Source organism: Oncorhynchus mykiss, chromosome 11 (genome assembly GCF_057628025.1).
Source record: "Oncorhynchus mykiss isolate SJ-2025 chromosome 11, ASM5762802v1, whole genome shotgun sequence".
NCBI lineage: Eukaryota > Metazoa > Chordata > Actinopteri > Salmoniformes > Salmonidae > Oncorhynchus > Oncorhynchus mykiss.
Genome location: NC_143032.1, coordinates 57,479,221 through 57,504,870, shown reverse-complemented (window position 1 = coordinate 57,504,870; position 25,650 = coordinate 57,479,221). Strand labels below are relative to the sequence as shown.

Below are 25,650 nucleotides of genomic sequence, written 5' to 3'. Positions count from 1 at the left end.
AAAACAAGAACTTAATAACATTTTTAATTGAAAAAAAAAATGAAAAAAAAAAAAGCTCCATTCCTGATTTGACAATAGTACTCCTCGTAATTGCTGAGAGATTGCTTACTGTTAGCATGACGTGTTTCAAACAGGCATTAAGCACACACTGGCAAACCTGCACATGGTGGTTCATTTCTGCCATCTAGCTCAAAGGATGTGTGCCAATGAGGTGCCAACCACATTCGGACTGATTTGGCATTATATCATCATATCAACTGAACACAATTTCAATAGAAAACACTAACTATGGCATAACTTTCAAATACAATAAAATAGGTTAAGATCTTTGTTGCAAACGTTAGCCAACACCAAAACACAATAGTAGCCCACGGTCCAAGTCACACCATTCAGTGGATTGTTTGAGAGAGGACTGAATTTGTCCAGTGACAGCATTATTCCTTGGGATCTACATGCATATAAACGACAAAGCAGGTGGCAGAAACAAGCAGGCAGGAAAGAATGACAGAAACTGGCAACATGGGCTATATGGCTGCAGTATTCAGACATTCAAGCTAGACAGGGCATAGGGGGAAAACAACATGCTAAAGGCTGCAGTATTCAGACATTCAAGCTAGACAGGGCATAGGGGGAAAACAACATGCTAAAGGCTGCAGTATTCAGACATTCAACCTAGACAGGGCATAGGGGGAAAACAACATGCTAAAGGCTGCAGTATTCAGACATTCAAGCTAGACAGGGCATAGGGGAAAACAACATGCTAAAGGCTGCAGTATTCAGACATTCAAGCTAGACAGGGCATAGGGGAAAACAACATGCTAAAGGCTGTTTTTACAGTATAATGCAAAGATATTTTGCAAAGCCATTTGTAATGAATGGTCAGTTTCCATTCAATATACACAACCAACAGCATTTATTTAATGACATCGTTTCACTTGTGGCAAATATTTGTGTTTACCCTTGACGTCTTTGTAAACAATACACAATGCTGATGTGAATATCATTTCAGTTATGGGACATGCTGGAGAAAAGGTAACCGGAGCCAATTGTACATTCCTGTATGTAGCCCTAAGTTTCTATAAGGGAAAAGCTACTAAGAATACTGCTTCATACATTGCATTTCAGCTTTTTTCAGGAACATATATTAGGCAAATCTGGCCTCATTTCCTACTAAGTATGAACTGACACACACACACACTTTTTTTGTACAGTGTTGTTGCTTCCCCTCTAAAATTTGCTCTTAAAAATGGTTCATAAATTTAAACGTAGGTTTAGTGCACTCAGATGTGGCACATTTTTAAAAGACGCAGAATACACACTGTGGTGAAGGAGACAATCAGCTCACCAACAACAATTGGGAGTTAAGAGTAAACTGCTCGTGTCCCTCATCACACTACTGTCATGTAATGTTAAGTGTTAAAATGTAGAGCAAAGTTGCATCAGTGCATTTACTGATATATTGTGTTGGTAATTCATTTTGAAAAGCTACCTCTTTTATAGTGAAGGATTTTTAACCCTGCTCTTATATTGTCTGTCAATATCGTCTATATCTGGACAGTATAGGTCTAGTAAAGTAGAATAATTTAAATGACTCTTTACAAGGTGAGTGATTCACCCCACTCTAGTATTTTAAAACAGGACATGAATGTGTACTCTAAATGCAGCCCCTTCTCCACCCCTCCCTACTGTTCCAACTGACAGGTAACACTGAAGCAGCACTAGACTTTGGTTTAGTAATGAATCTGCACACAGTGAGAGGCATATTACAGAAACCAGTTAAAGTGTCAGAATAGCTACCAAACGTTCCTTGACACATAATATTTATATCAAGACAAGCTTAGGACAAGTAAACTGCCTCCCTCGATAAGTGTCCTGTCAGTGTGACAAAATCTTAAATTCAGCTCAGTCGTTTCAAGTGAACCTGTAGTGAGATGTCATTGCCAGGACAATGCAGCAACTGTTCCCTGGGATAAGGTAAAACCTCTCAATGGAAGCCTGGCTGTGTCTTGCCTGTGGCTCTGTGTTGGTCATATGAGTCTAGAGTCAACACACTAAAAGCCTGCTGTGTCCAGAACAGAGCTCTCTTTTACTGGCCATTACCCCCTCTAAAAGACACCACACCTTACAGAGAACATATAAATATCCAAATTGTTAGTATAATTTAATTAAGCCAATGTGCTTTCATCAATTGAAAGCCCTTCATCTATTTTATGATTGTTTGTAAGATTTCTTGTTTGCATAAAATAGACGCAGGCCAGTCTTTAAATAATAGGTAATAGAATTTATTCTCGGAGCGCGCTCCCACTCAAACACATGCATCAGTTTAAATACAGATCATGACGTGATTTCACTGCCTTAACCGAACCCCCTCCTCTCGACAGGACAAAGTAAGGTGAAAAGTTCATTCTAACTTACTAACACACTCCCAGATAACTTTTGACCCCTCAACATTATCGATCACCACTGAACTGACAGTTTTAACTAACAGAAACCCTAGGAATGCACTCACTGCCTTATCTAAAAACCCCAGAGCTAAGTTTCAGGTTGGGTCAACCATAGGCTAACGACCTTATGTGTTTACAGTCCACAACCCCTTTGTTCCTGCCCAGTTGGAATGGTGTTCATTAACATTTTATTACTCCTTTCTCTTGTCACACAATTTCTTCTTATGAACTCCTATTGTCTATTAAACATACAGAGTATAAGTCTACTTACAGTTCCATTTAAAATGATTTGTTCAGTCATATTAATCATAATTTCCTAACAATCCACCCTCAAAATGACTTAACAACTCATACCAACATTAAACACTACATGGAAATATCAATGATACTAAAAGAAGACAACCAATACATGTATGTACATAATCAACTTCCATGACTGTTCTATCCTACATCAGAATCTTAATTCTACTTATCAGGATTTTCTGTTAATCTTCATGAAAAAACAGTCTATACATTGAAATAAGAAAACATCTAAATTTCCTAAACATCAAATGTGGTCTCCTCGCGAGTGAAATGATCCGGATTCTTCTATTACGTCCATGTATTTTGTATTCCACTGGTCAGAGTTTAGGATTGGTCCATATATCTCCATCTGAAGTGTCATCGATTTCGCGTCCTGGAAATGATAACTTTCATACATACACGCAATCAACCACGTCCGTACAAAACTAACACAGTCACACAGGTGAAGGTAGCCCATAACACAGTAATCATAAAATTTTTCCATCTTTCAAACACACTGTCAACCCAATTAGCCAAAGAAGTATCCACCCCTGAGTTTATTTCCAACTCGTGAACTAGGGTGTGTAAACCAGACAAGGCCTTGGTCACTGATCCATCCTAACTGTATATCCTGGAGTCAAACTACCTATACACTCCCACCCTCTTCAGCCAGCAAACATCCAAGACTATTCTATTCTGCCAAGTCATTCATTACATCTCTAAAATAATTGGTGAAGCGCTGTGGATTTTTAATAGATATAATTGATCCAATCCACATTCTCATTGAGAGTGGACCACCAAAAAATACTTGACTCTAATCCTGCCAGGATCTAATTTATAGCTTTGATCTCATCTGCCACCCTTGGATCCACAATGTTATTAATACAAACCCTATCATCAAAAGACCCAGTCGGAGTACTTCTTTTCTCCCGTTTAGTCAACACCATGTCATGGTGTTGAATGAGCGTAAAAGGCATTCTCAAAATGTTTCAGTACACATACCTCTGTTCAATTAGCCAGTAATACTCCGCCATCATGTCATTCTCCCACACATTCAACAGATGTGAGCCCTGAGTCTCCTTATCTTACTGAAATCCCCAGATCTCAACCATCCTGCCAAATCACTCATTGGTCACATCAGAAGTAACATTATCTGTCCTATTGCAGTACTGATTTTCCCCCACATATTTCTCAGGAGTACTTTACTGAATCAAACAATAAACAGTCTCTCGTTGCCTCTGTGTAAGGAGGAAGCTCAGATTTCAGAAGAACATGTGGATATAAATAGTGCAAATCCATACAACTTATTATCTGGCTTTCTTGCTTCCATGAATAGCTTTACCATACAGGCTGTTCCCTTAGGTGAATAATTCAATTTCTGAACTATCCACACCGGCTCTTGGCTCTGGACAACTCCACAGTCAGGATCTGCTTTGTCAGGGACCACGATTGTATTCTGCTGCCTATAGAGCAACCAGCTGCTCTTAACTTTTTCTACCTGGAATGCACTAGGTTATCAACTGAAACCCTTACTTTCACTACACTCCATCTACTTCCATGCTGGGTATGTAGATTTATGTAGCCTTCTCACATGGTGTGAGCTATAACTTGTTTCCATGAACTACACAGAGACTTGCATATATGTCTTCCATGATAGCTACTCTTAGTCCTGTACTGCCAAGGAGTCAGACACCACTTGGTTTACATAGAACTCCACTGAGACATCCCTCCCTATCCTACTCTCACTTCCTGTTTATCCAGATCAAGTAATCTCTTATGCTTGGTTAATACTAATTTCTCGTTTAATTATGTCAATATTACCCTCTGGCCTTCTCGGGTTCATGTTGTAGGAATAAGATCTCCAACCATACAGCTTAGGATGGACAGCTCACCTATAAAGCCCCACCCTCTTCCAGAAAACACATCATTAGCAAGAGTCAGACACATTTTCACTTCTATGAACAAGAACAGTGAGGAAAGGACAGGTAAGGTATTTTTCATTCGAGAGATGGCCCCCAGAATTCTGTTAATTCCAGTTCTCCTCTCGAACTCTGTTATTGTTCGACAGTGACAAAGTGTCTTACCCTCCCGCAGTGTGATATGAATCCGGGTATTTCTTTCTGCTAGCTGTCACCAGGAGTCATTGGTATGGTACCCCCAACAGGCCTCAGGGATTGGATTGAGTGACTTCACCTGTAATTCACCTGTAGTGCATAAAATCTTGGACATACAGGTTTGGTTAACAAACAGTTTCTCATTTGTTCTATTATTAGCTAATAATTTTTTATTTTTTTTTTATCAGTTAATTATCCCGTAGGTCACATCCTATCCTAGAACACAATTTACCCATCCCCCCTTTGTTACCTGGCTCTGCCCAGGTAACAACCTTGCCTACTCTTAAACAATGACTTAGGTAAGATTAGTAAATCATGTAGGAGCGCCCCTTTCATTTTCCAGATGTCCAATTCTCCCTTGGGCGTCCATTCATGTCAATCCTGTACCAATACTCTGTCAAGTTTCTTATCTACTTTAAAGAAGTATCTGTGCTACTTATATATTTTCTTAAATATATATATTTACCGATTTAAACCGTAACCCTTTTCTCTCATACCTCTCAAATACCACTAAGCTCCTAACTGTTTGACTTTATCTAAAATCATTGATTTTAGAAAAAACATATCTATGAGTGACAATCTCTAAAGTCCTTACATTTCCTTAATCAATCTATCTTAATCCTAACAATAATCCTAAATCATCACAGATGTCCTATATTCCTGTTAAATGTAATACTATTTTTTTTTAAAAACTCCTAATAGTCAAACAAATTCAAAACAAATGCTAATCATATCAAAGTCCTTCCTACACTAACAAGCCCTTTCCCTCAGGGACCCTCAGTATTCTATCTGATAATAACATGAATTTAATATATGTTGCAAAGTGTGGAATACCTTATCTACAGTAATTTATCACCCTAAGAACTGAAACGTATTTTTCTATGTAATTCCCTGCCCTATTGGCTTAATATATCTCCTATCCAAACCTCAATTTATCTTATCTTCCCCTATTTATTCTCAATGATAAATAGGAATTTTTTTTCTCCGTTACAATACCAAATCATTAATAGCCCATTCAAAAACTTCACAGCTAATATTGTAAATCAGAATCCTGAAACACTTTCTCTTCAGTGATTCAAACAATAATTCCAAACCCCTAACCAAAACTCCATTATAATGAATTTACCTTAAAACTAGTAACTCAATAGGACCACATTCATTATACCAATGACTCTCCCCTGAGGCTGATCAGACCTCAGAAGACAGTCATGATAAGGTCAATAAGTCAACCCACCCTTTTATAGTCAAGTTCTATACTACATTAGACATATTAAAGAACCCTTTATCCTTAAAATCAAAATTCACTTGTATAGTCTAAAACTAATAAAATAAAAACTCATAAAGTTCCATATTTGAGCATGCCTCTTTAAAATACCTTTGCACCAAAACAAATAGTCCTAACAAATGTTTTATGTGTATATATTTGCAAACCTTAATGATTAATCAAAACTTCCAGGCCTTTTTCAATTTGGCCGTTTATGGCCTCATTCTCCCCAATATTATAATCCCAGATATTTAACAAAAATGTAGCGTATTTTCCCTTGGCTCCTTCAACTCACATATTTTATATAACTTCCATCCGTCCCGGTATAAAGAATCCTTACTTAAACACACCAGAACAAATGCTTAATTAAAGTTAAATCAAACCAGGAATCAATAACCATCATAATCCATTATCATGATGTTTTACGATTCAGACATGGCCAAATTACAGTCCAAATAAACGCCACAAATCAATGATACCCACCTAGCGAATCAGCTGCTAGTTTTTAACATCTTTCCTGACGATTTACATACTCCTTTTAAAAATGTATTTCGACATTTTTATCAACTTCTGAAAAATGACTCAATAATAATGCACGCATTTTTCTTCTAAAAGACACAAAGCATTCTCTCCGTTACCCCCAGTCACGACATCATTTCCGTGGTGACGAAAGCCTCGCGAGTGATGTCATCAACAAGCGCTCAACCTCGACTCATTTCGCAACGATTTTCAATGAATTGTAAATAATGGTTGGCCGTCTGCAGCAACAGTATTTCGGGTCCGATAAACCAAACCTGATTTATCACATCTGTTGAATCCTGAATTAGAGTTTACAACATCAATCAATTCGCTAATTTTATAAAAACATTTCGATGGACACAAATCTATCGTAATTGTTTCCCCGTTATTATTCACAATTAATTTGATTTAAATTACTGTCTCGTCTTTGATTTAGCATTTTAATTACAACTCTATTCTCAATATATTATTCCCAACAGATAATTTAGTGAACAGACATCGTCTTGCATCAAAATTCGCTTCGTTCTTGTTTTAAGTTGAATGAATTAGTCTTTCAATTTGTCCCAAACAAACTATTTAACACGTTCAGTTTATCTGTTATACCAATACTAGTGACTATAACTTTCTCTGCTAAACAATTAGTTTAATTACAACCAAAAACTGATATATATATATATTATTATTATTATTTTTTACGCCTCAGCTGGGAACCGAACCCTGGACTGCAGGTTGTGAGACTGCTACGCTCACCACTATACCACCAATGCTATGGAACTGAGATTCTCCGCAAATAGACCCAATTTACAGTTATCTGTATTTGTTACTCCAGCATCTGAACAACAGAAAATATAACTAATTTAAACGCCCAAAATTTTCCCTCAGTTATGATTCTCATTAATCTCGCTCCCTTTGGATCTAACCCTTCTTTTTCTTTACCCGATTGTCGTCTCTGACCTTTCCCTCAGTTAAACTACAATATTGGTGGTGACGTCTTTTGCAGGGAGTGTTACACTCCCGGGCGAAATGTCCAATTTCGTTACAATTAAAACATTTTATCTTTTTCTTTTGACTCGCCTTATCCTCTTTTCTCGTCTTTATTCCTTTTTCTACCTCTATTACACCTCCCTCGGCTTCAGCAGGATTCACATATATGGGTGATAATCCCAAAAGTAGCTCCTGCAGCCGTATTCTCACCACCACTATTTGATCGACTAGATTACTTCTGTAATTTTTGCTCTGAATGGCTCTCCAGGTCCCGCGCTCCACTGTATAATGTCCCCATTATTCCCTGTTGGCACCCAGGCCCCGCGCACAGCAAACCAATCCTTTCCCACTATGGTTCTAACTGCTCTTTCCACCTCCCCTGTGTTTAGCCTGAAACTGGAAACTAGTCCATTCTGATCTCTCTCAAAACCTGCCATTCCTGTCTTCGGGTGGGGGATACCTTCTACTGCCTTTTCTACGTCTCTCTGCGTCTAAGGTCTATAGACCCGAACAATAGGTTCATGATCTCCCTCCCCCGCCTGGGGATTGGGTAACTCTATTAGGGGGTACAGATCCTCTCTTTCTACACTTTCATTTTCCCCTTTATAATGCTGGAAAGCTTTCCTAGGCTTCGGTGTGTTTTTCTCTCCTATTTCGGAGGTTTTTCTAATCAGCCCTGATCGGTTATGATTCGGTGAATGTGTCTGATATTCTCCCCTCTCCGATCTATCTGTCTCCTTCACTGCCTGAGCCTCTGTCCAGACTCTCTCCAATTTCTGTTCCCTCTCTTTAATGATAATCTGTATGTATTCTCCTTCCTGGAAACCTCATCTATAGTTGACTTTTGATTTGGACATTACATTTCACCCGTATACAATTATAAGCTCATTATAAACTATTGTTCCTTGGGACTTTCAACGTTAATTAATATCTCATATCTCACTACTTCTAGAATTAGTTTCCCTCTCCTCCCTGGATATTAATCTCTTTCAGTATTGAATGGGTTCAGTGATTAGGTTCGCCTAGAATTGCTCTGCCTCCTCACCAAGCCTAATTTATCCTCACCTGTTTTAACATATCTATCTGATACTTTTCATAGTCAGACTACTTCCCATATTACAGATAGACTATTAGGTAAAAACTTTATTTAGGTATGTTCATTGAATTAATGGCTATCCTATTTGTACAGAATGAACGTCCCATCTAACAATACTTACTATATCCCACCCTTAAAAAATCTTTCGGTTTGCAAGGCCAAGATTGATTAAGTCCTAGTTTACTTTCGGTAGTGCACCTTACCACGAGTCATTTCAGACTCGCTTCCTTCCTATCGATTTTGGTTACCCACAAAGTAGAAACCCATTGTATTTGTTCAAAATATTCAAGCAACTATCATTGATTAAATCCAAACTCCTTTAGCACCTTCAATCAAAAATATCTTAAATAATTCCTCCCAAATTCGAGAATAAAGACTATTTACCTTCGTCCTGTAGACTGGGAAAAGCAATGCCGGTTCGATTCCGTCACGTTCTCTGTCGACCTAAGATATATATACCGGCCTGTTATTAAACCTCTGCTGGAGGCCAGGACTTTTAAACTACGAGTCCAACCTCGTCCGTGCGCACGGTTTTCGGCTTTTCCCTTCGGACGACAGAGAAGTTTGTGGAATCCACTCGAAGGACCAATTGTTAGTATAATTTAATTAAGCCAATGTGCTTTCATCAATTGAAAGCCCTTCATCTATTTTATGATTGTTTGTAAGATTTCTTGTTTGCATAAAATAGACGCAGGCCAGTCTTTAAATAATAGGTAATAGAATTTATTCTCGGAGCGCGCTCCCACTCAAACACATGCATCAGTTTAAATACAGATCATGACGTGATTTCACTGCCTTAACCGAACCCCCTCCTCTCGACAGGACAAAGTAAGGTGAAAAGTTCATTCTAACTTACTAACACACTCCCAGATAACTTTTGACCCCTCAACATTATCGATCACCACTGAACTGACAGTTTTAACTAACAGAAACCCTAGGAATGCACTCACTGCCTTATCTAAAAACCCCAGAGCTAAGTTTCAGGTTGGGTCAACCATAGGCTAACGACCTTATGTGTTTACAGTCCACAACCCCTTTGTTCCTGCCCAGTTGGAATGGTGTTCATTAACATTTTATTACTCCTTTCTCTTGTCACACAATTTCTTCTTATGAACTCCTATTGTCTATTAAACATACAGAGTATAAGTCTACTTACAGTTCCATTTAAAATGATTTGTTCAGTCATATTAATCATAATTTCCTAACACAAGTCTAAAGCGATAGCCAGCAAGCTTGCATTCTTTTATAAAATAATTGCCCTGATATGATTAGTAAGAAGTCATCAGAAAAAAACAGATGAAATCCAAAGTTAAAACCGGATGCGCTGGACCTTTTTTTCTCTTAATATCAAATAATTTCTGGGTAACAATTAAGTATCTTACTGTGATTGTTTTCAATTCAAATGAGAAACAAAAATAGCTTTGTAGCAAAGAGCAATTTCTCAATCAAGAATGCTGCTAGGACTGTCTGGGAGTGATCTGAAAAGGGAGGGGAAACTGAAAGTGAACTACTATTGGCAGAGAGGTTTGGAAGTCTTTCTTATTGGCAGAGAGGTTTGGAAGTCTTTCTTATTGGCAGAGAGGTTTGGAAGTCTTTCTTATTGGCAGAGAGGTTTGGAAGTCTTTCTTATTGGCAGAGAGGTTTGGAAGTCTTTCTTATTGGCAGAGAGGTTTGGAAGTCTTTCTTATTGGCAGAGAGGTTTGGAAGTCTTTCTTATTGGCAGGCCACCAAAATAAGCTTGAAATTGCAGGCTCTTTTTAAACAACTCTCACACTAAAAAGGCCCAGCGTCGTCCGGGTTTGGCCAGGGTACGCCGTCATTGTAAATAAGAATTTGTTCTTAACTGACTTGCCTAGTAGGCAATTTTATTTAACTAGGCAAGTCAGTTAAGAACAAATTCTTATTTACAATGACGGCATACCCTGGCCAAACCTATATATTAAACAGGAAAATCAATTTGACTGCATTGGTCTTTAAAATTAGAAGCTAAAATCAAAACTTTATCAAATCAAAAGCCAAGAAGATCTATTCTCAATCTAAATAGCTTCATAAGAGGTGATGAGAACCGTCACTCTCCTTACTCCAACCTGGGCTTGAACCAGGGACCCTCCGCAAACAGCAACAACAGTCATCATCTAAGCATTGTTACCTATCGCTCCACAGCCCTTGCAGAGCAAGGGAAACAACTACTTCAAGGTCTCAGAGCAAATGACATCACCGGTTGAAATGCCACTAGCGCGCACTGCTAACTAGCTAGCCATTTCACACTGGTTACACAAGGAGACAAGCTCTGCTGAAGTTACAATAGAAAACAATGTCATCAAAAGCCAAGGGAAATGGGAAAGAAAGGAAAAGAGGGTGACCAGCACAAACTTCTATATATTAACACACACACAGGCCAGGACGCCCTCGGCCAAACTACCTTCACACCTCTGTTTGCCTAAACTAAATGCTACTGCATTTTTATAGAGCAGTAAAACAATATCCAAATAACCTGAGATACCATATTGCCCAATTCCCCAAGACATCCCAATCACCCAGTGCTAATTGAGTCATCACTGGAACCAGAGCCATTATCATCATAGTGAATATCCTCATAACCAACACTACTCCCCAGCCCGGTGAAGAATGGGCTCAACCACAGATAACCAGAGTCTAGGACTGGGACTGTACCATCAGCTCCTCCTCATACTGTTTCCTCGTCTGCTGCCGCCGGAGGGTGTTACGTTTGGTCTGCTGCCGCCGGAGGGTGTTACGTTTGGTCTGCTGCCGCCGGAGGGTGTTACGTTTGGTCTGCTGCCGCCGGAAGGTGTTACGTTTGGTCTGCTGCCGCCGGAGGGTGTTACGTTTGGTCTGCTGCCGCCGGAAGGTGTTACGTTTGGTCTGCTGCCGCCGGAGGGTGTTACGTTTGGTCTGCTGCCGCCGGAAGGTGTTACGTTTGGTCTGCTGCCGCCGGAGGGTGTTACGTTTGGTCTGCTGCCGCCGGAAGGTGTTACGTTTGGTCTGCTGCCGCCGGAGGGTGTTACGTTTGGTCTGCTGCCGCCGGAGGGTGTTACGTTTGGTCTGCTGCTGCCGCCGGAGGGTGTTACGTTTGGTCTGCTGCCGCCGCCGGAGGGTGTTACGTTTGGTCTGCTGCCGCCGCCGGAGGGTGTTACGTTTGGTCTGCTGCCGCCGCCGGAGGGTGTTACGTTTGGTCTGCTGCCGCCGCCGGAGGGTGTTACGTTTGGTCTGCTGCCGCCGCCGGAGGGTGTTACGTTTGGTCTGCTGCCGCCGCCGGAGGGTGTTACGTTTGGTCTGCTGCCGCCGCCGGAGGGTGTTACGTTTGGTCTGCTGCCGCCGCCGGAGGGTGTTACGTTTGGTCTGCTGCCGCCGCCGGAGGGTGTTACGTTTGGTCTGCTGCCGCCGCCGGAGGGTGTTACGTTTGGTCTGCTGCCGCCGCCGGAGGGTGTTACGTTTGGTCTGCTGCCGCCGCCGGAGGGTGTTACGTTTGGTCTGCTGCCGCCGCCGGAGGGTGTTACGTTTGGTCTGCTGCCGCCGCCGGAGGGTGTTACGTTTGGTCTGCTGCCGCCGCCGGAGGGTGTTACGTTTGGTCTGCTGCCGCCGCCAGAGGGTGTTACGTTTGGTGTAATCGTGGTCGACCAGAGTGGCCGTGTAAGGTGGGGGCGTCAGACCTGCAGCATTGGAGGGGAGGGAGGCCCCATGAACATCCATCACACATAGATGACACAAAGCAGTGGGAGTCCTCATCCATCTCCCTGAGGTGAGAGAGGGGGTGGGGACAAAACAAAAGGTTGGGCCAGAGGGGGAGAATTTCACGTTTTTCCTTTGTAGTCGAGTCACAGAATGAGTTTTATAAGACAGAGCATAGATCCCAGGCTAAGGTTGAGGTCCCTCACTTTTCGTTGGACCTGGGCCTGCCCTTCTCTTCTCTTCCCCCCCCTGGCAAAGGGTCCAGTGGCCACCACAGCCAGGATGTTGAAGAAGATCATGCTCCAGGTCTGACAGTGGCGCTCAGATGGAAGTACAGCTAGGGGGAGAGAGATGCCAGAGAGTCACACAGCTTTAATAACAGAGTTATACTCTCTCTCATATATATATATATATATATATATATATATATATATATATATATATATATATATATATATATATATATATATATATTATTGAACAAAAGACTAGACCTAGAAACCCTTGGGTTTAAAACAAGTGTACCTCCAGGGCCTCCATAGACAAGTCAGGGGAATTGTGGTAGTGTATCTGGCAGCTTCCTTGTGCAGATAATGTGCATGGGAAGAGAAAGAGACGAGAGCATCAGATCATCTGATGGCTGTTAATAACACAGGATGAAAAGCTGGTTGCCATGGTCAATATCTTTCAATGGTCAAATGTCAACCTTTAATGTACTGGAAAAACAAACAGATACATAGTGATTCTAGTGTAAGCTATAGAATGGAGCTATAGAATGGAAGTACTGGGTCTGGAGAGGTGAATAAGCAGTGAAAGTAACAGGGAAACGCATACAGACAGAACTGCTTCATCGGACCTCTGACTTCCTAGTTTCCCTATAACTCACATCCCCTTTCCCCTCTTCCACTGTACTGACCTCCATGAAGATTTCTGCTCCGTTGAGCCCTAGGGCTCCCCTGTCTGTATAAATCTAGTCTGCAAGGCAGACCAATGAATCACTTGAGTCCACAGATCGTTTCCCCGGCTGTGCACCTGTTTGTAGAGCTGGATGTATTCCCCAGGTGGCTGCTTGCGTTTCTCAGCTATCTTCCCCAGCATGTAGTGAATGAACCACTCTTCCTCATCCCTATCCCCCTCACACCGAGACGTCCCCTGGAAACACGTCTCCAGCATGGTCTCTCTCCTCCATCTGAAATACACACACACACACAAACCGCTACTGTCAACAGTGATCAATTTACTGAACAATGAATTCACACACAGCATGACTAGAAGTGACGTCCATGAAGTTTAGAAAAGTATAACACAAAACACAGTGCATATGAGTATTCTGTACACTGGTTGTCCACTGCACCGGTTTGATGACCTCGGAGGGAAGCTCAGTCCTCCACTGTTTGAGTTGGCGCGAGGTGAAGGAGTACACGGCGTAGGACATGGTGCTGTACTCGATCCACAGAGCCAGGTTGGTGCTGTCCATCTCCAGGGCCCTCTTAAAGCAGTTGAACACAGCCATGGAGTGCTTCCACATGGGGCCATCGCTCGTCAGTTCAATAGAGTTTAACTTGTCCAGGACACACACACAGCATTGAGCATGCCAAGGAAATGTCATTATCATCATGACATGAAATTCACTTGTAAGGTAAAATAATTAAAGCAACTCAAGGTAATATGAGTATCTTAAAAAGCACAACCACAATTGACTTTTCCTGACCTGTTTGGACACACAGATATCATGCATATAGAACTTAACGGCCTTGGACTGTTCTCAAAGAACTAGTCAGCCAGGAGGGAGAAGATCTCGACAACAGGGGGTGCTGGAGCACCCCTCTCAGGAAGGCAATGTACCGGCTCCTGGGTGGGAACACAACGACTGGATGATCTACTATGCTGCTACTGTCGGGTCTGACAGCAGTCTTACAGATTCAACTAGAATCTGATACATGTAGAGATCCTCTCTAATCCTAATTTGAGATGGGAGTACTTGTCAGGACCTATCAAGTCCCCCATTTAGATCAATGTGTGATTTATAAAGGTTTCAGCTATTGTGCAGGTGCATTCAATTTGTAAATCAGACATGTAACTGCCAAAATAAAAGGGAAAAAAGGGATCCAAAGTATATTGAAAGCAGCTGCGGTTCCTGAGTTAATTAAGCAATTAACATCCCATAATGCTTAGGGCCATGTATTAAAAAAAAATGCCCAGTTGCCCATTATTTTGGCTACCATGGGTAGAAGATGTCTCAGTGCGGGGTCTCAAAAGGAGCATAGGGGGTTTAAAGTGTGTAGGTGTCAGTCAGTCACCAGATCTCAAACCAACTAAACACTGGAAGATTCTGGAGCGGCACCTGTGACAGTGTTTTCCACCACCATCAACAAAACACCAAATTATGTCATTTCTTGTGGAAGAATGGTGTCGCATCCCTCCCAATAGAGTTCCAGACACTAGTAGAATCTATGCCAAGGTGCATTGAAGCTGTTTTGGCGGCTTGTAGTGAGTGAGTGGCCCAACGCCTTATTAAGACTGTTGGTATTTCCTTTATTTTTGGCAGTTACCTACATATTTCAATGCATAATGACTTGTACAGTGTCATCACCTATAATGAATGGTCATGACGTGATGTATAGGCCTAAATAGCAGGGTTGTGGTCAATTCCAATAAATTCACTCATGAAGTGGAGAATTTACATTGAAATCAATTCAAATTTCAGCAATCTAAGTTACAGAATTGGAATTGAAATAGTAAAAAAAAGTCATCTTTGGAATTCAATATTTGTACAGTTCACAGTCAATGGAATTAATGCACAAAAACTCTCTCTCTGGATATGTTTAAAAATCATTTCAATTTGTATTACTATAGCCTAGCGATACTAGAAATATCTAAACAGTGACATAATCAGCCTGAGGGAATTTGGATTTGTGGATAATATTGAATTGGGAATTGAATTATTGGAATTCAGGGTGACCTGGAATTTACATTTACAGGTAGATGGAATTTAATTATAATAGAATTTACGGAATTTACCCCAACTCTGCTAAACTGTTCTACATGACAACATGTAAAGTCAGGCTGTGGCTACGTCCAGTCAATTAGCATTTGTGACTCATAAAAGCCCCGCACTGACCTTTAAAGGTGATGAGGGTAGGTAGCAACACATCTGCCACGCTGATTCTCAACACTGGAGCCCCCCAGGGGTGCGTGCTCAATCCCCTCCCGTACTCCCTGTTCAGCCACGACTGCATGGCTAGGCACGACTCCAACACCATCATTAAGTTTGCATACGACACAACAGTGGTAGGCCTGATCACCGACAACGACGAGACAGCCTATAAGGAGGAGGTCAGAGACCTAGCCGGGTGGTGCCAGAATAACAACCTATCCCTCAACGTAACCAAGGCTAAGGAGATGATTGTGGACTACAGGACAAGGAGGACCGAGCACGCCCCCATTCTCATCGACGGGGTTGTAGTGGAGCAGGTTGAGAGCTTCAAGTTCCTTGGTGTCCACAACAACAAACTAGAATGGTCCAAACACACCAAGAGAGTCGTGAAGAGGGCATGACAAGCCTATTCCCCCTCAGGAAACTATCAAGATTTGGCATGGGTCCTGAGATCCTCAAAAGGTTCTATAGCTGCAACATCGAGAGCATGTTGCATCACTGCCTGGTACGGCAATTGCTCGGACTCCGACCGCAAGGCACTACAGAGTGTAGTGCGTACGGCCCAGTACATCACTGGGGCTAAGCTGCCTGCCATCCAGGACCTCCACACCAGGCGGTCAGAGGAAGGCCCTAAAATTTGTCAAAGACCCCAGCCATAGACTGTTCTCTCTACTACCGCATGGCAAGCGGTACCGGAGTGCCAAGTCTAGGACAAAAAGGCTTCAACCCATCTTTTACGCTGCTGCTACTCTCTGTTTATCTTATATGCATAGTCACTTTAACTATACATTAATGTACATACTACCTCAATTGGCCCGACCAACCAGTGCTAACATTGGCTAACCAGGCTATCTGCATTGTGTCCCGCAACCCGCCAACCCCTCTTTACGCTACTGCTACTCTCTGTTCATCATGTATGCATAGTCACTTTAACCATATCTACACGTATGTACTACCTCAATCAGCCCGACTAACCGGTGTCTGTATGTAGCCTCACTACTTTTATAGCCTTGCTACTGTATACAGCCTCACTGCTGTTATTTTTCACTGTCTTTTTACTGTTGTTTTTATTTCTTTACTTACCCATTGTTCACCAAATACCTTTTTTGCACTATTGGTTAGCATTTCACTGTAAGGTCCACCCACACCTGTTATATTCGGTGCACATGACAAATAAACTTTGATTTGATTCCAGCCGTGCACTCGATGTAGGCTGACACCTCATCAATAGTGAGGATGGGAGTGTCACTGTAGGACAATGCCAGAGATCCTTTTCAGCAGGTTGGCCAGGTCAGAAGACACCGTGCTTATCTTGTAGCTGTCAAACTGAGGTACTCTTGGGATTAAAGTACTGGAACATGAAGAGGGCGTGGCTCCAAAGGAGTTCCACCTGCTCTTCTTAGAAAAACACAGTTAGTTATGATGATAAGCAAAACATTTATTGTACTGTTAAAAAAAATCCTAGTACTAACACACGCATGCACACACACTTTTTAAAACTCGCCACCAAAGAGTTTGCCCTAAGATTCAACTCTTCCTAAGTGAAACCCTGGTGATTCCCATGATAAGGGACTAACTATTCCCATGATAAGGGACTAACAGCACAGGCTGGTACATTCTGATGCAGAGGCAGTCAGATAATTAATCTCATTCAAACTCCCTGAAAGTGAATCAATTGCTTTCTTCCTCCTGTATTGACCTGCTCGAGTGGAGTTCCTGGGTCGTATGACTCAGTGGACCAACCAGTAGTTAATTAGTCGGGGGACTGCATTCATTAACTAATGAACCTTGTCCCTTTGGAACAGTCTATTCATCATGCAATTACTGCGTATCACAGTTACACTACAAGCCAATCCCAGTGAGTAAACAACCTAATGTGGAATTGACTACCACCTAGTGGCCAGTTGAACACATTACATGATCTCTGTTAGCTAATCCTCAGATATGTGAAAGGCATTGAAAGATTGACAGTCAGTAATATAACATTAAGAGGGCTGGGTGTTTGACCTGTTGAGCAGAGTGCTCCTCCAGATAACGGGCCATGATCTTCTTGCTGGGGTAAGCATACAGGCAGTAGAAGCACTGCTCAACGCCCATCTCATCTTTGTAGGGATGAGGGAGACGCCTCTTTCTCCAGAACACGAACATGAATACAACAATGAGGTTAGTTCTATCCTGATTAAACTTTGACAAATACTTTGAAAGATATTAGAAACTAATTCAAACCATATCATAGGAAAACAAATACAGAGAATGTCCACACAATCTCAACTCTGTTGACCGACTCACATAGCACCTGAACAGAGATCCATCTGAGTTGCAGCACCAGGAGCGGCGGCCCAGGTACTCATGGGCCAGGTTGAGCAGCATCAGGGAGGAGGGCAGAATGGGGGTGTTAGAGCAATCTGAAGAGAGTCACAGGAAACAGCAAGACATTTTAGGGCTTACAGCATAGATTTAAATAGAGCATTATAGCAGTTATGAACAGGATGGACTTCACCACCACCACACACACATACATACACACAAAAGTATGTGGACACCCCTTCAAATTAGTTGATTCAGCTATTTAAGCCACACCCGTTACTGACAGATATATATAAAAATATCGAACACACAGCCATGCAATCTCCATAGACAAACATTTGTAGTAGAATGGCCTTACCGGAGAACTCAGTGACTTTCTAACAAGCCACCTTTCCAACATGTCCGTTTGTCAAATGTATGTCCTGCTAGAGCTGCACTGGTCCACTGTAAGTGCTGTTATTGTGAAGTGGAAACATCTAAGAGCAGCAATGGCTAAACCACAAAGCGGTAGGCCACACAAGCTCACAGAACGGGACCAGCGAGTGATGAAGCACGTACCGCTTAAAAGTCATGTCGTTAGGTTGCAACACTCACTACGAATTCCAAACTACCTCTGGAAGCAACATCAGCACAATAACTGTTCATCGGGAGCTTCATGAAATGGGTTTCTATGGCCGAGCAGCCGCACGCAAGCCTAAGATCACCATACACAATGCCAAGCGTCAGCTGGAGTGGTGTAAAGCTCGCCGCCATTAGACTCTGGAGCAGTGGAAACGTGTTCTCTGGAGTGATAAAGTGCATTGGAGAGGTTGTACCCACTGTGAATATTAAAACCTACCCTAACCAGAAACCATGGATAGACGGAATTCGCGCAAAACAAACCGCGAACCACCGCGTTTAACCACGGAAAGATGACTGGGAATATGACTGAATATAAACAGCGTAGTTATTCCCTCCGGGAATAGGCAATCAAACAAGCAAAATGTCTGTAAAGGGACAAAGTGGAGTCGCAATTCAACGGCCCAGACACGAGACGCATGTGGCAAGGTCTACAAGCAAATAAGGACTACAAAAATAAATCCAGCCTCGTCACAGACGTCTTGCTTCCAGACAAACTAAACACCTTCTTTGCCCAGTTTGAGGATAATAGTGCCACCGACGCGGCCCACTACCAAGGACTGCGGGTCCCCCTTCTCCTTGGCCAACAGGAGTAAGACATTTAAACGTGTTAACCCTCGCAAGGCTGCCGGCCCAGACGGCATCCCTAGCTGCGTCCTCAGAGCATGCGCAGACCAACTGGCTGGTGTGTTTACAGACATATTCAATCTCTCCCTATCCCAGTCTGCTGTCCCCACATGCTTCAAGATGGCCACCATTGTTCATGTACCCAAGAAAGCAAAGGTAACTGAACTAGAGGACTATCGCACTCACTTGTCATCATGAAGTGCTTTGAGGCTAGTTAAGGATCATATCACCTCTACCTTACCTGACACCCTAGACCCACTTCAACTTGTTTACTGCCCCAATAGATCCACAGAAAATGCAATCGCCATCACACAGCCCTATCCCATCTGGACAAGAGGAATACCTATGTAAAAATGCTGTTCATTGACTACAGCTCAGCATTCAACACCATAGTGCCCTCCAAGCTCATCATTAAGCTTGTGGCCCTGGGTCTCAACTCAGCCCTGTGCATTTGGGTCCTGGACTTTCTAACGGGCCGCCCCCAGGTGGTGAAGGTAGGAAACAACACCTCCACTTCGCTGAACCTCAAAACTGTGGCCCCACAAGGGTGTGTGCTCAGCCCCCTACTGTATTCCCTGTTCACCCATGACTGCGTGGCCATGCACGCCTCCAACTCAATCATCAAGTTTGCAGACGACACAACAGTAGTGGGTGAGGGCACTCGGAGTGTGGTGTCAGGAAAACTCAATGTCAACAAAACAAAGGAGATAATCGTGAACTTCAGGAAACAGCAGAGGGGTCATCCCCCCCCCACCCTATCCACATCGATGGGACAGCAGTGGAGAAAGTGGAAAGTTTTAAGTTCCTCGGCGTACACATCACAGACAAACTGAAATGGTCCACCCACACAGACAGTGTGGAGAAGGTGCAACATTGCCTATTCAACCTCAGGAGGTTGAAGAAATTTGGCTTGTCACCTAAAACCCTCAAACTTTTACAGATGCACAATTGAGAGCATCCTGTCGGGCTGCCTGGTACGGCAACTACACCACCCTCACCTGCAAGGCTCCTCAGAGGGTGGTGCGGTCTGCACAACAAATCACCGGGGGCAAACTACCTGCCCTCCAGGACACCTACAGCACCCGATGTCACAGGAAGGCCAAAAAGATCATCAAGGACAACAACCACCCAAGCCACTGCCTGTTCACCCCGCTACCATCCAGAAGGCGAGGTCAGTACAGGTGCATCAAAGCTGGGACCGAGAGACTGAAAAACAGCTTCTATCTCAAGGCCATCAGACTGTTAAACAGCCACCACTAACACAGAGATGCTGCTGCCTACATACTGACTCAAATCATTGGCCACTTTAGTAAATGGATCACTAGTCACTTTATACAATGCACTCTAAATAATTCCACTTCAATACTGTTTACACATCTTACATTACTCATCTCATATGTATATACTGTATTTTATACCATCTATTGCATCTTGCCTATGCCGCTCGGTCATCCATATATTTCTATGTACATATTCTTATTCCATCCCTTTAGATGTGTATTAGGTAGTTGTGGAATTGTTAGATTACTTGTTAGATATTACTGCACTGTCAGAATTAGAAGCACAAGCATTTTGCTACACTCGCATTAACATCTGCTAACCATGTTTATGTGACCAATAACATTTGATTATTTTTAATCACGCTTCACAATCTGGCAGTTCGATCGACGAATCTGGGTTTGGCGGATGCCAGAAGTACACTACCTGCCCCAATAAATAGTGCCACCTGTAAAAGGTTTATAATGGTCTGGGGCTGTTTTTCATGGTTCGGACTAGGCCCCTTAGTTCCAGTGAAGGGAAATCTTAACCCGACAGCATACAATGACATTGTAGACGATTCTGTGCTTCCAACTTTGTGGCAACAGTTTGGGGAAGGCCTTTCCTGTTTCAGCATGACAATGCCCCTGTGCACAAAGCGAGGTTCATACAGAAATGGTTTGTGGAGATCGGTGAAGAACAACTTGACTAGCCTGCACAGAGCCTTAACCTCAACCCCAAAGAACACCTTTGGGAAGAATTGGAATTCCGACTGTGAGCCAGGCTAATCGCTCAACATCAGTGCCCGAACTCACTAATGCTCCTGGCTGAATGGAAGCAAGTCCCTGTAGCAATGTTCAAACATCTATTGGAAAGCCTTCCCAGAAGAGTGGAGGCTGTTATGTCAGCAAAGGCGGGACCAACTCCATATTAATGCCCATGATTTTGGAATGAGATGTTCGATGAGCACATACTTTTGGTAATGTACCTTCATCATCCCCTACGAATATATGCGAAGCAGGCAGTTGAAGGCAGCCTCCTCGTGCTTGATGATGTGGTGCAGGAGAATCCAGGGCAGGGCTGAGCTGGACACAGCACACATTTACATATCATTTTCTGTTTCCAAACACACTTTGTCTCTACCAAGTATATTAGTGTGAGTGTTGACCCGGATGAGGTTGTTGGCCAGCCGGGCCATGCTGGTGTAGTGGTTGACGTTGCTCAGGAGCTGAGGGTCCTCTGTGAAGCAGACCTCAAAGCCTCCCAGCAGCGTTGTGATGGTAGAGAACCACTCCTCCTTTGCCGTGTGAGAGCTGACTGGGACAGAGTTGAGCTGCTGCAGGGCTTCATTCAGGGCAACCTCGGTGCACTCCAGACACTGACGGTAGTCCTTCAGTTTCAACAGGGAGTTCTGGGGCAGAGACGCCAGGAAAAGAGGAAAAATGTAATCATGGTACATATTGTACATTTAATACTGCTTTCCTACGTCCGTACTACACTGATTAGTAGTGACAACCATGCCTCAAAGAGAAAGACTTGTTGAAACTAAAAGAACCATATAAAGACAAATACTACAGTACATCTACAAAATTATCTATTGCTGTATTAATCCAGAAGGTAAACTGCAGCAGCAGTAGCTGGACAAACGCCAGAGGCTTGACCCGCCCAGAGCCATAGCTGAGGGTGGGCTGCAGCAGCCACACCACAGACTCATAGTCCCTAGACTCAGACGCTGGATCTCCGCCAGGGACTGACAATGCTCCAGAGACACCATCTTCTTTATCAATCTGTCCATGCAATGGGGAGAAGGGAACACTTTCTGATGAACCAGACAACTCAAATCCACAGGGGAACTACATGCTCTCATGGGATGGTTGAGGGCCAAGTGCATGTTATTCAAATAGACTATTTGTGCTATAGTTTTACTGTTCAGCTCTTCCACTGACCTCCTCCACCGAGATGGCTGCATCTGCACGCAGGTTGGGCAGGTAGATGGTGTACCTTTCCTCCTCTGTGGTCCGTGCGTGAATCTCTGCAGCATGCCTGCACACACATCATAGCTCTCCAGGGCCTGTTCCAGGTCTCCCTGTGAGATGACACAAGCACACAAAGCACGTCTTAGGTTATGGATTACACATGTCAATAGCAAATGTAGATCAGATTGACTTGTCTTAATCATTGAAACTAATATGTGAGATGTATGAGGAAAGAGGTCAACTCAGTATCATACTAGAAACAAATATTCAAGTGTTATGGTAAATAGTCAAGGAAACATGGGTAAATTATGTTGCAGGATGAATGTGAAGGTTACTTGCAGGGCCAAGAAGCATGCCTTGAGCAAGGGAACACGCACCACCACAGCCACCCAGTTCTCCTCAAACAGGTTCCCCAGCTATAACAGGTCCCCCTCAGAGTTCTGCCCTGGGAACTCTGCATCAAACCCAACACTGCTCTGGCCCCCACTGCACTTTCTTGGGGACCCTTCACAATAAAAACACAGAAAGGAATATACCAATATGGTTCATGCAAAAGGAAGAAACCAACAGAAAACTGTATTTCATAAAGAATACCAAAGTACACCAATGTGTTTGACACGTACCACTCTTGCCTTTGCTGTGGGACCACTGCTCCAGCTGAAGCTCCAGACATGATAGGCTCATCAGCGACATTTCCTGCATAAAACACCAATCACAAGTCTTTTACAGACAGCTTGACATTCGCATTAGGTGGAATGTAGAAAACACAGGCAGAGATGTAAGCTTCTCAATTAAAAACGCTGTCAATAAAGTAATATATCAAAAGAGTCAGAATAGATGTCCTATACCCATTTGTGTTGATTACTGCAGTTGCGGAGTAGAGGGTTGGGCAGGCCACTACTGTGCTTCCTCCAACTATGATACACCTCCTGCACCACTGCTGTACTCACTAAGCAAGCAGCGTGACGTCATTTACATAAGACATGTACCTGATTCCATGTATTCAGTAGTCTGAAAGGCATGCAGCTTGTGCCATGGAGCAGCTGGAAGTCCTGCTTGATTTCACGCTGGGCCTCCAGGTTACTCAGGCTCTCATCATTTTCCTCAAGGTCAAACTTCTTCAGTCTGAGTGGAACGGAAGAGCCTAGTTATCATCCAATAACAATATATACTTGCAATGTGTTGATAGTTTTCCCCTTGAGGTTTCATGACAATACCTGGATGGTAGGTCTTTGAACAGCAGCTCCTGGAAGTCGATCTTCTCCTCCTTGCACTTGGTGTTTATGACCCGACCTGAGCGGCGCTTGGCAGTGTCTCCTCTCAGGGGCCTTCTTCACCTTCTCCTTTTCAGTGAGGGTACAAATTGATCCTAAACCATAAAACACATTATCAGAGTATACAATAAACCAGTCAATTTGACATTGTATAAATGGTTTCATGCTTGCAAATCAATGGAATTGACATGCTAAATTAGATGAAAAGAAGCTACTGACCAACAGAGGGGGCTGTAGTCTGTGATCTGAACCAGAGGGCTGGGCTGGGACAGTGGTGATTGCTCAGGGAGTGGAGGCAGGGAGATGCTGGGGCTGCTGCTGGGGATGGTCTGGAACTCACTGACAGGAGGAGGGCAGGGCTCAGGAGGCAAGGCCTGGAGGCAGTTGGGGTTGCGGTACTGGGACAGGTTGATCCTGCGGCCCAGGCTTGGGCATGGTGGCTCGCAGGTTGTCTGATGTCTGTACATGGCAAGGAGGCTCTCTCCCATATGAGAATAAGTCAAAAATGCTTTTCGTCAATTAAAACAATGCATTCTTACCCTTAATCACAATGAACAGCAAGCGAGTCAACTGCAAAAAAACAAATACATGTATGAATATTAACAGCAACGGTCTCCCCTGACAGTAGAAGTAGGGCCGTACCACTTCAGTAACATTTGCACGGAGTCCCTCTTCAGAAAAGGCTGTTCTTCAAAGCTTTGCGGATGAAATACAAAAACGTGAGTTATCTCTGTAATAATCACAATTACAACAACACTGAATGAACAATGAACACTTATTTTAACTAAATATAATACATACATCAATTCTATTTGGTTTCAAATAAATAATGAAACATGTTCAATTTGGTTTAAATAATGCAAAAAAACAGCGTTTGAGAAAAAAGTAAAAGTGCAATATGTGCCATGTAAAAAAGCTGAAGTTTAAATTCCTTGCTCAGAACATGAGAACATATAAAAGCTGGTGGTTCAATATTACCAGTTCTTCAATATTCCCAGTTAAGAAGTTTTAGGCTGTAGTTATTATAGGAATTATGACGCGGACTATTTCTCTCTATACCATTTGTATTTCATATACCTTTGACTATTGGATGTTCTTAGTGGCACTTTAGTATTGCCAGCCTAATCTCGGGAGTTGATAGGCTTGAAGTCAAACAGCAATGTGCTTCAAGCATTGCTAAGAGCTGCTGACAAAGTGCTGTTTGAAGGAATGCTTACGCGCCTGCTTCTGCCTACCACCTCTCAGTCAGACTGCTCTATCAAATCATTGACTGTATTATAATATAATAAACACACAGAAATACGAGCTTTTGGTCATTAATATGGTCAAATCCAGAAACTATCATTTCGAAAACAAAACGTTTATTATTTCAGTGAAATACGGAACCGTTCCGTATTTTATCAAATGGGTGGCAACCCTAAGTCTAAATACTGCTGTTACATTGCACAACCTTCAGTGTTATGTCATAATTATGTAAAATTCTGGCAAATTAATAACGGCCTTTGTTAGGAAGAAATGGTCGCATATACCCTGACTCAGCTTGCACTGAACGCAAGAGAAGGGACACAATTTCCCTAGTTAATATTGCCTGCTAACATTAACTTATTTTAACTAAATGTGCAGGTTTAAAGATATATACTTTGTGTATTGATTTTAAGAAAGGCATTGATGTTTATGGTTCGGGACATTTGTGCAACGATTGTGCTTTTTTCACGAATGCGCTTTTGTTAAATCATCACCCTTTTAGCGAAGTTGAAGTAGGCTGTGAGTCGATGATAAATTAACAGGCACTGTGTAGTTAACTAGTGATTATGTGAAGATTGATAGTTTTATATAAAGATAGGTTTAATGCTAGCTAGCAATTTACCTTGGCTCCTTGCAGCCACAAGGTCCTTTTGACGCCGCACTCGCCTGCCACGCAGTCTCCTCGTGGATTGCAATGTAATCGTCCAAAAAAGCCGATGACGATTGTTATGAAAACTTGAAATCGTCCCTAATTAATCGTCATGGTACAAGATTAATTGGTCGACCTCTAATAGAG

At 42.7% G+C, this 25,650-nt stretch overlaps 2 protein-coding genes, 1 long non-coding RNA gene and 1 pseudogene across 3 annotated transcripts in view; all 4 read right to left on the bottom strand.

The window, feature by feature from the left end:
* Window positions 1–12,705, bottom strand: part of LOC110535064 (calcineurin-binding protein cabin-1) — an 89,269-nt gene extending 76,564 nt beyond the window's left edge. Inside the window, exons 1-2 of the mRNA XM_090190570.1 lie at window positions 12,600–12,705; window positions 11,377–12,458 (exon numbers count right to left, since the gene is read on the bottom strand). Coding sequence (XP_090046696.1) covers window positions 11,377–12,450 — 1,074 coding nt within the window. The 5' untranslated portion in view covers window positions 12,451–12,458; window positions 12,600–12,705. The remainder of the gene's footprint in view (window positions 1–11,376; window positions 12,459–12,599) is intronic.
* On the bottom strand, window positions 2,261–6,767 carry LOC118946510 (uncharacterized). Its single transcript, XR_016484581.1, has 2 exons — window positions 6,588–6,767; window positions 2,261–4,946 (listed from the first exon to the last, which is right to left on the bottom strand). It is a non-coding gene; the product is annotated as an uncharacterized LOC118946510 (long non-coding RNA).
* On the bottom strand, window positions 12,521–14,051 carry LOC149979641 (uncharacterized). The gene is made up of 4 exons (XM_036935822.2): window positions 13,748–14,051; window positions 13,426–13,582; window positions 12,919–12,974; window positions 12,521–12,730 (listed from the first exon to the last, which is right to left on the bottom strand). The coding sequence occupies exons 1-4, from the start codon at window positions 13,927–13,929 to the stop codon at window positions 12,715–12,717; spliced, it is 411 nt and encodes a 136-aa protein (XP_036791717.2). The 5' UTR covers window positions 13,930–14,051; the 3' UTR covers window positions 12,521–12,714.
* A 2,744-nt stretch (window positions 14,052–16,795) lies between these two features.
* Window positions 16,796–24,124, bottom strand: LOC118937389 (calcineurin-binding protein cabin-1-like; annotated as a pseudogene).
* Between the last annotated feature and the right edge of the window lie 1,526 nt (window positions 24,125–25,650).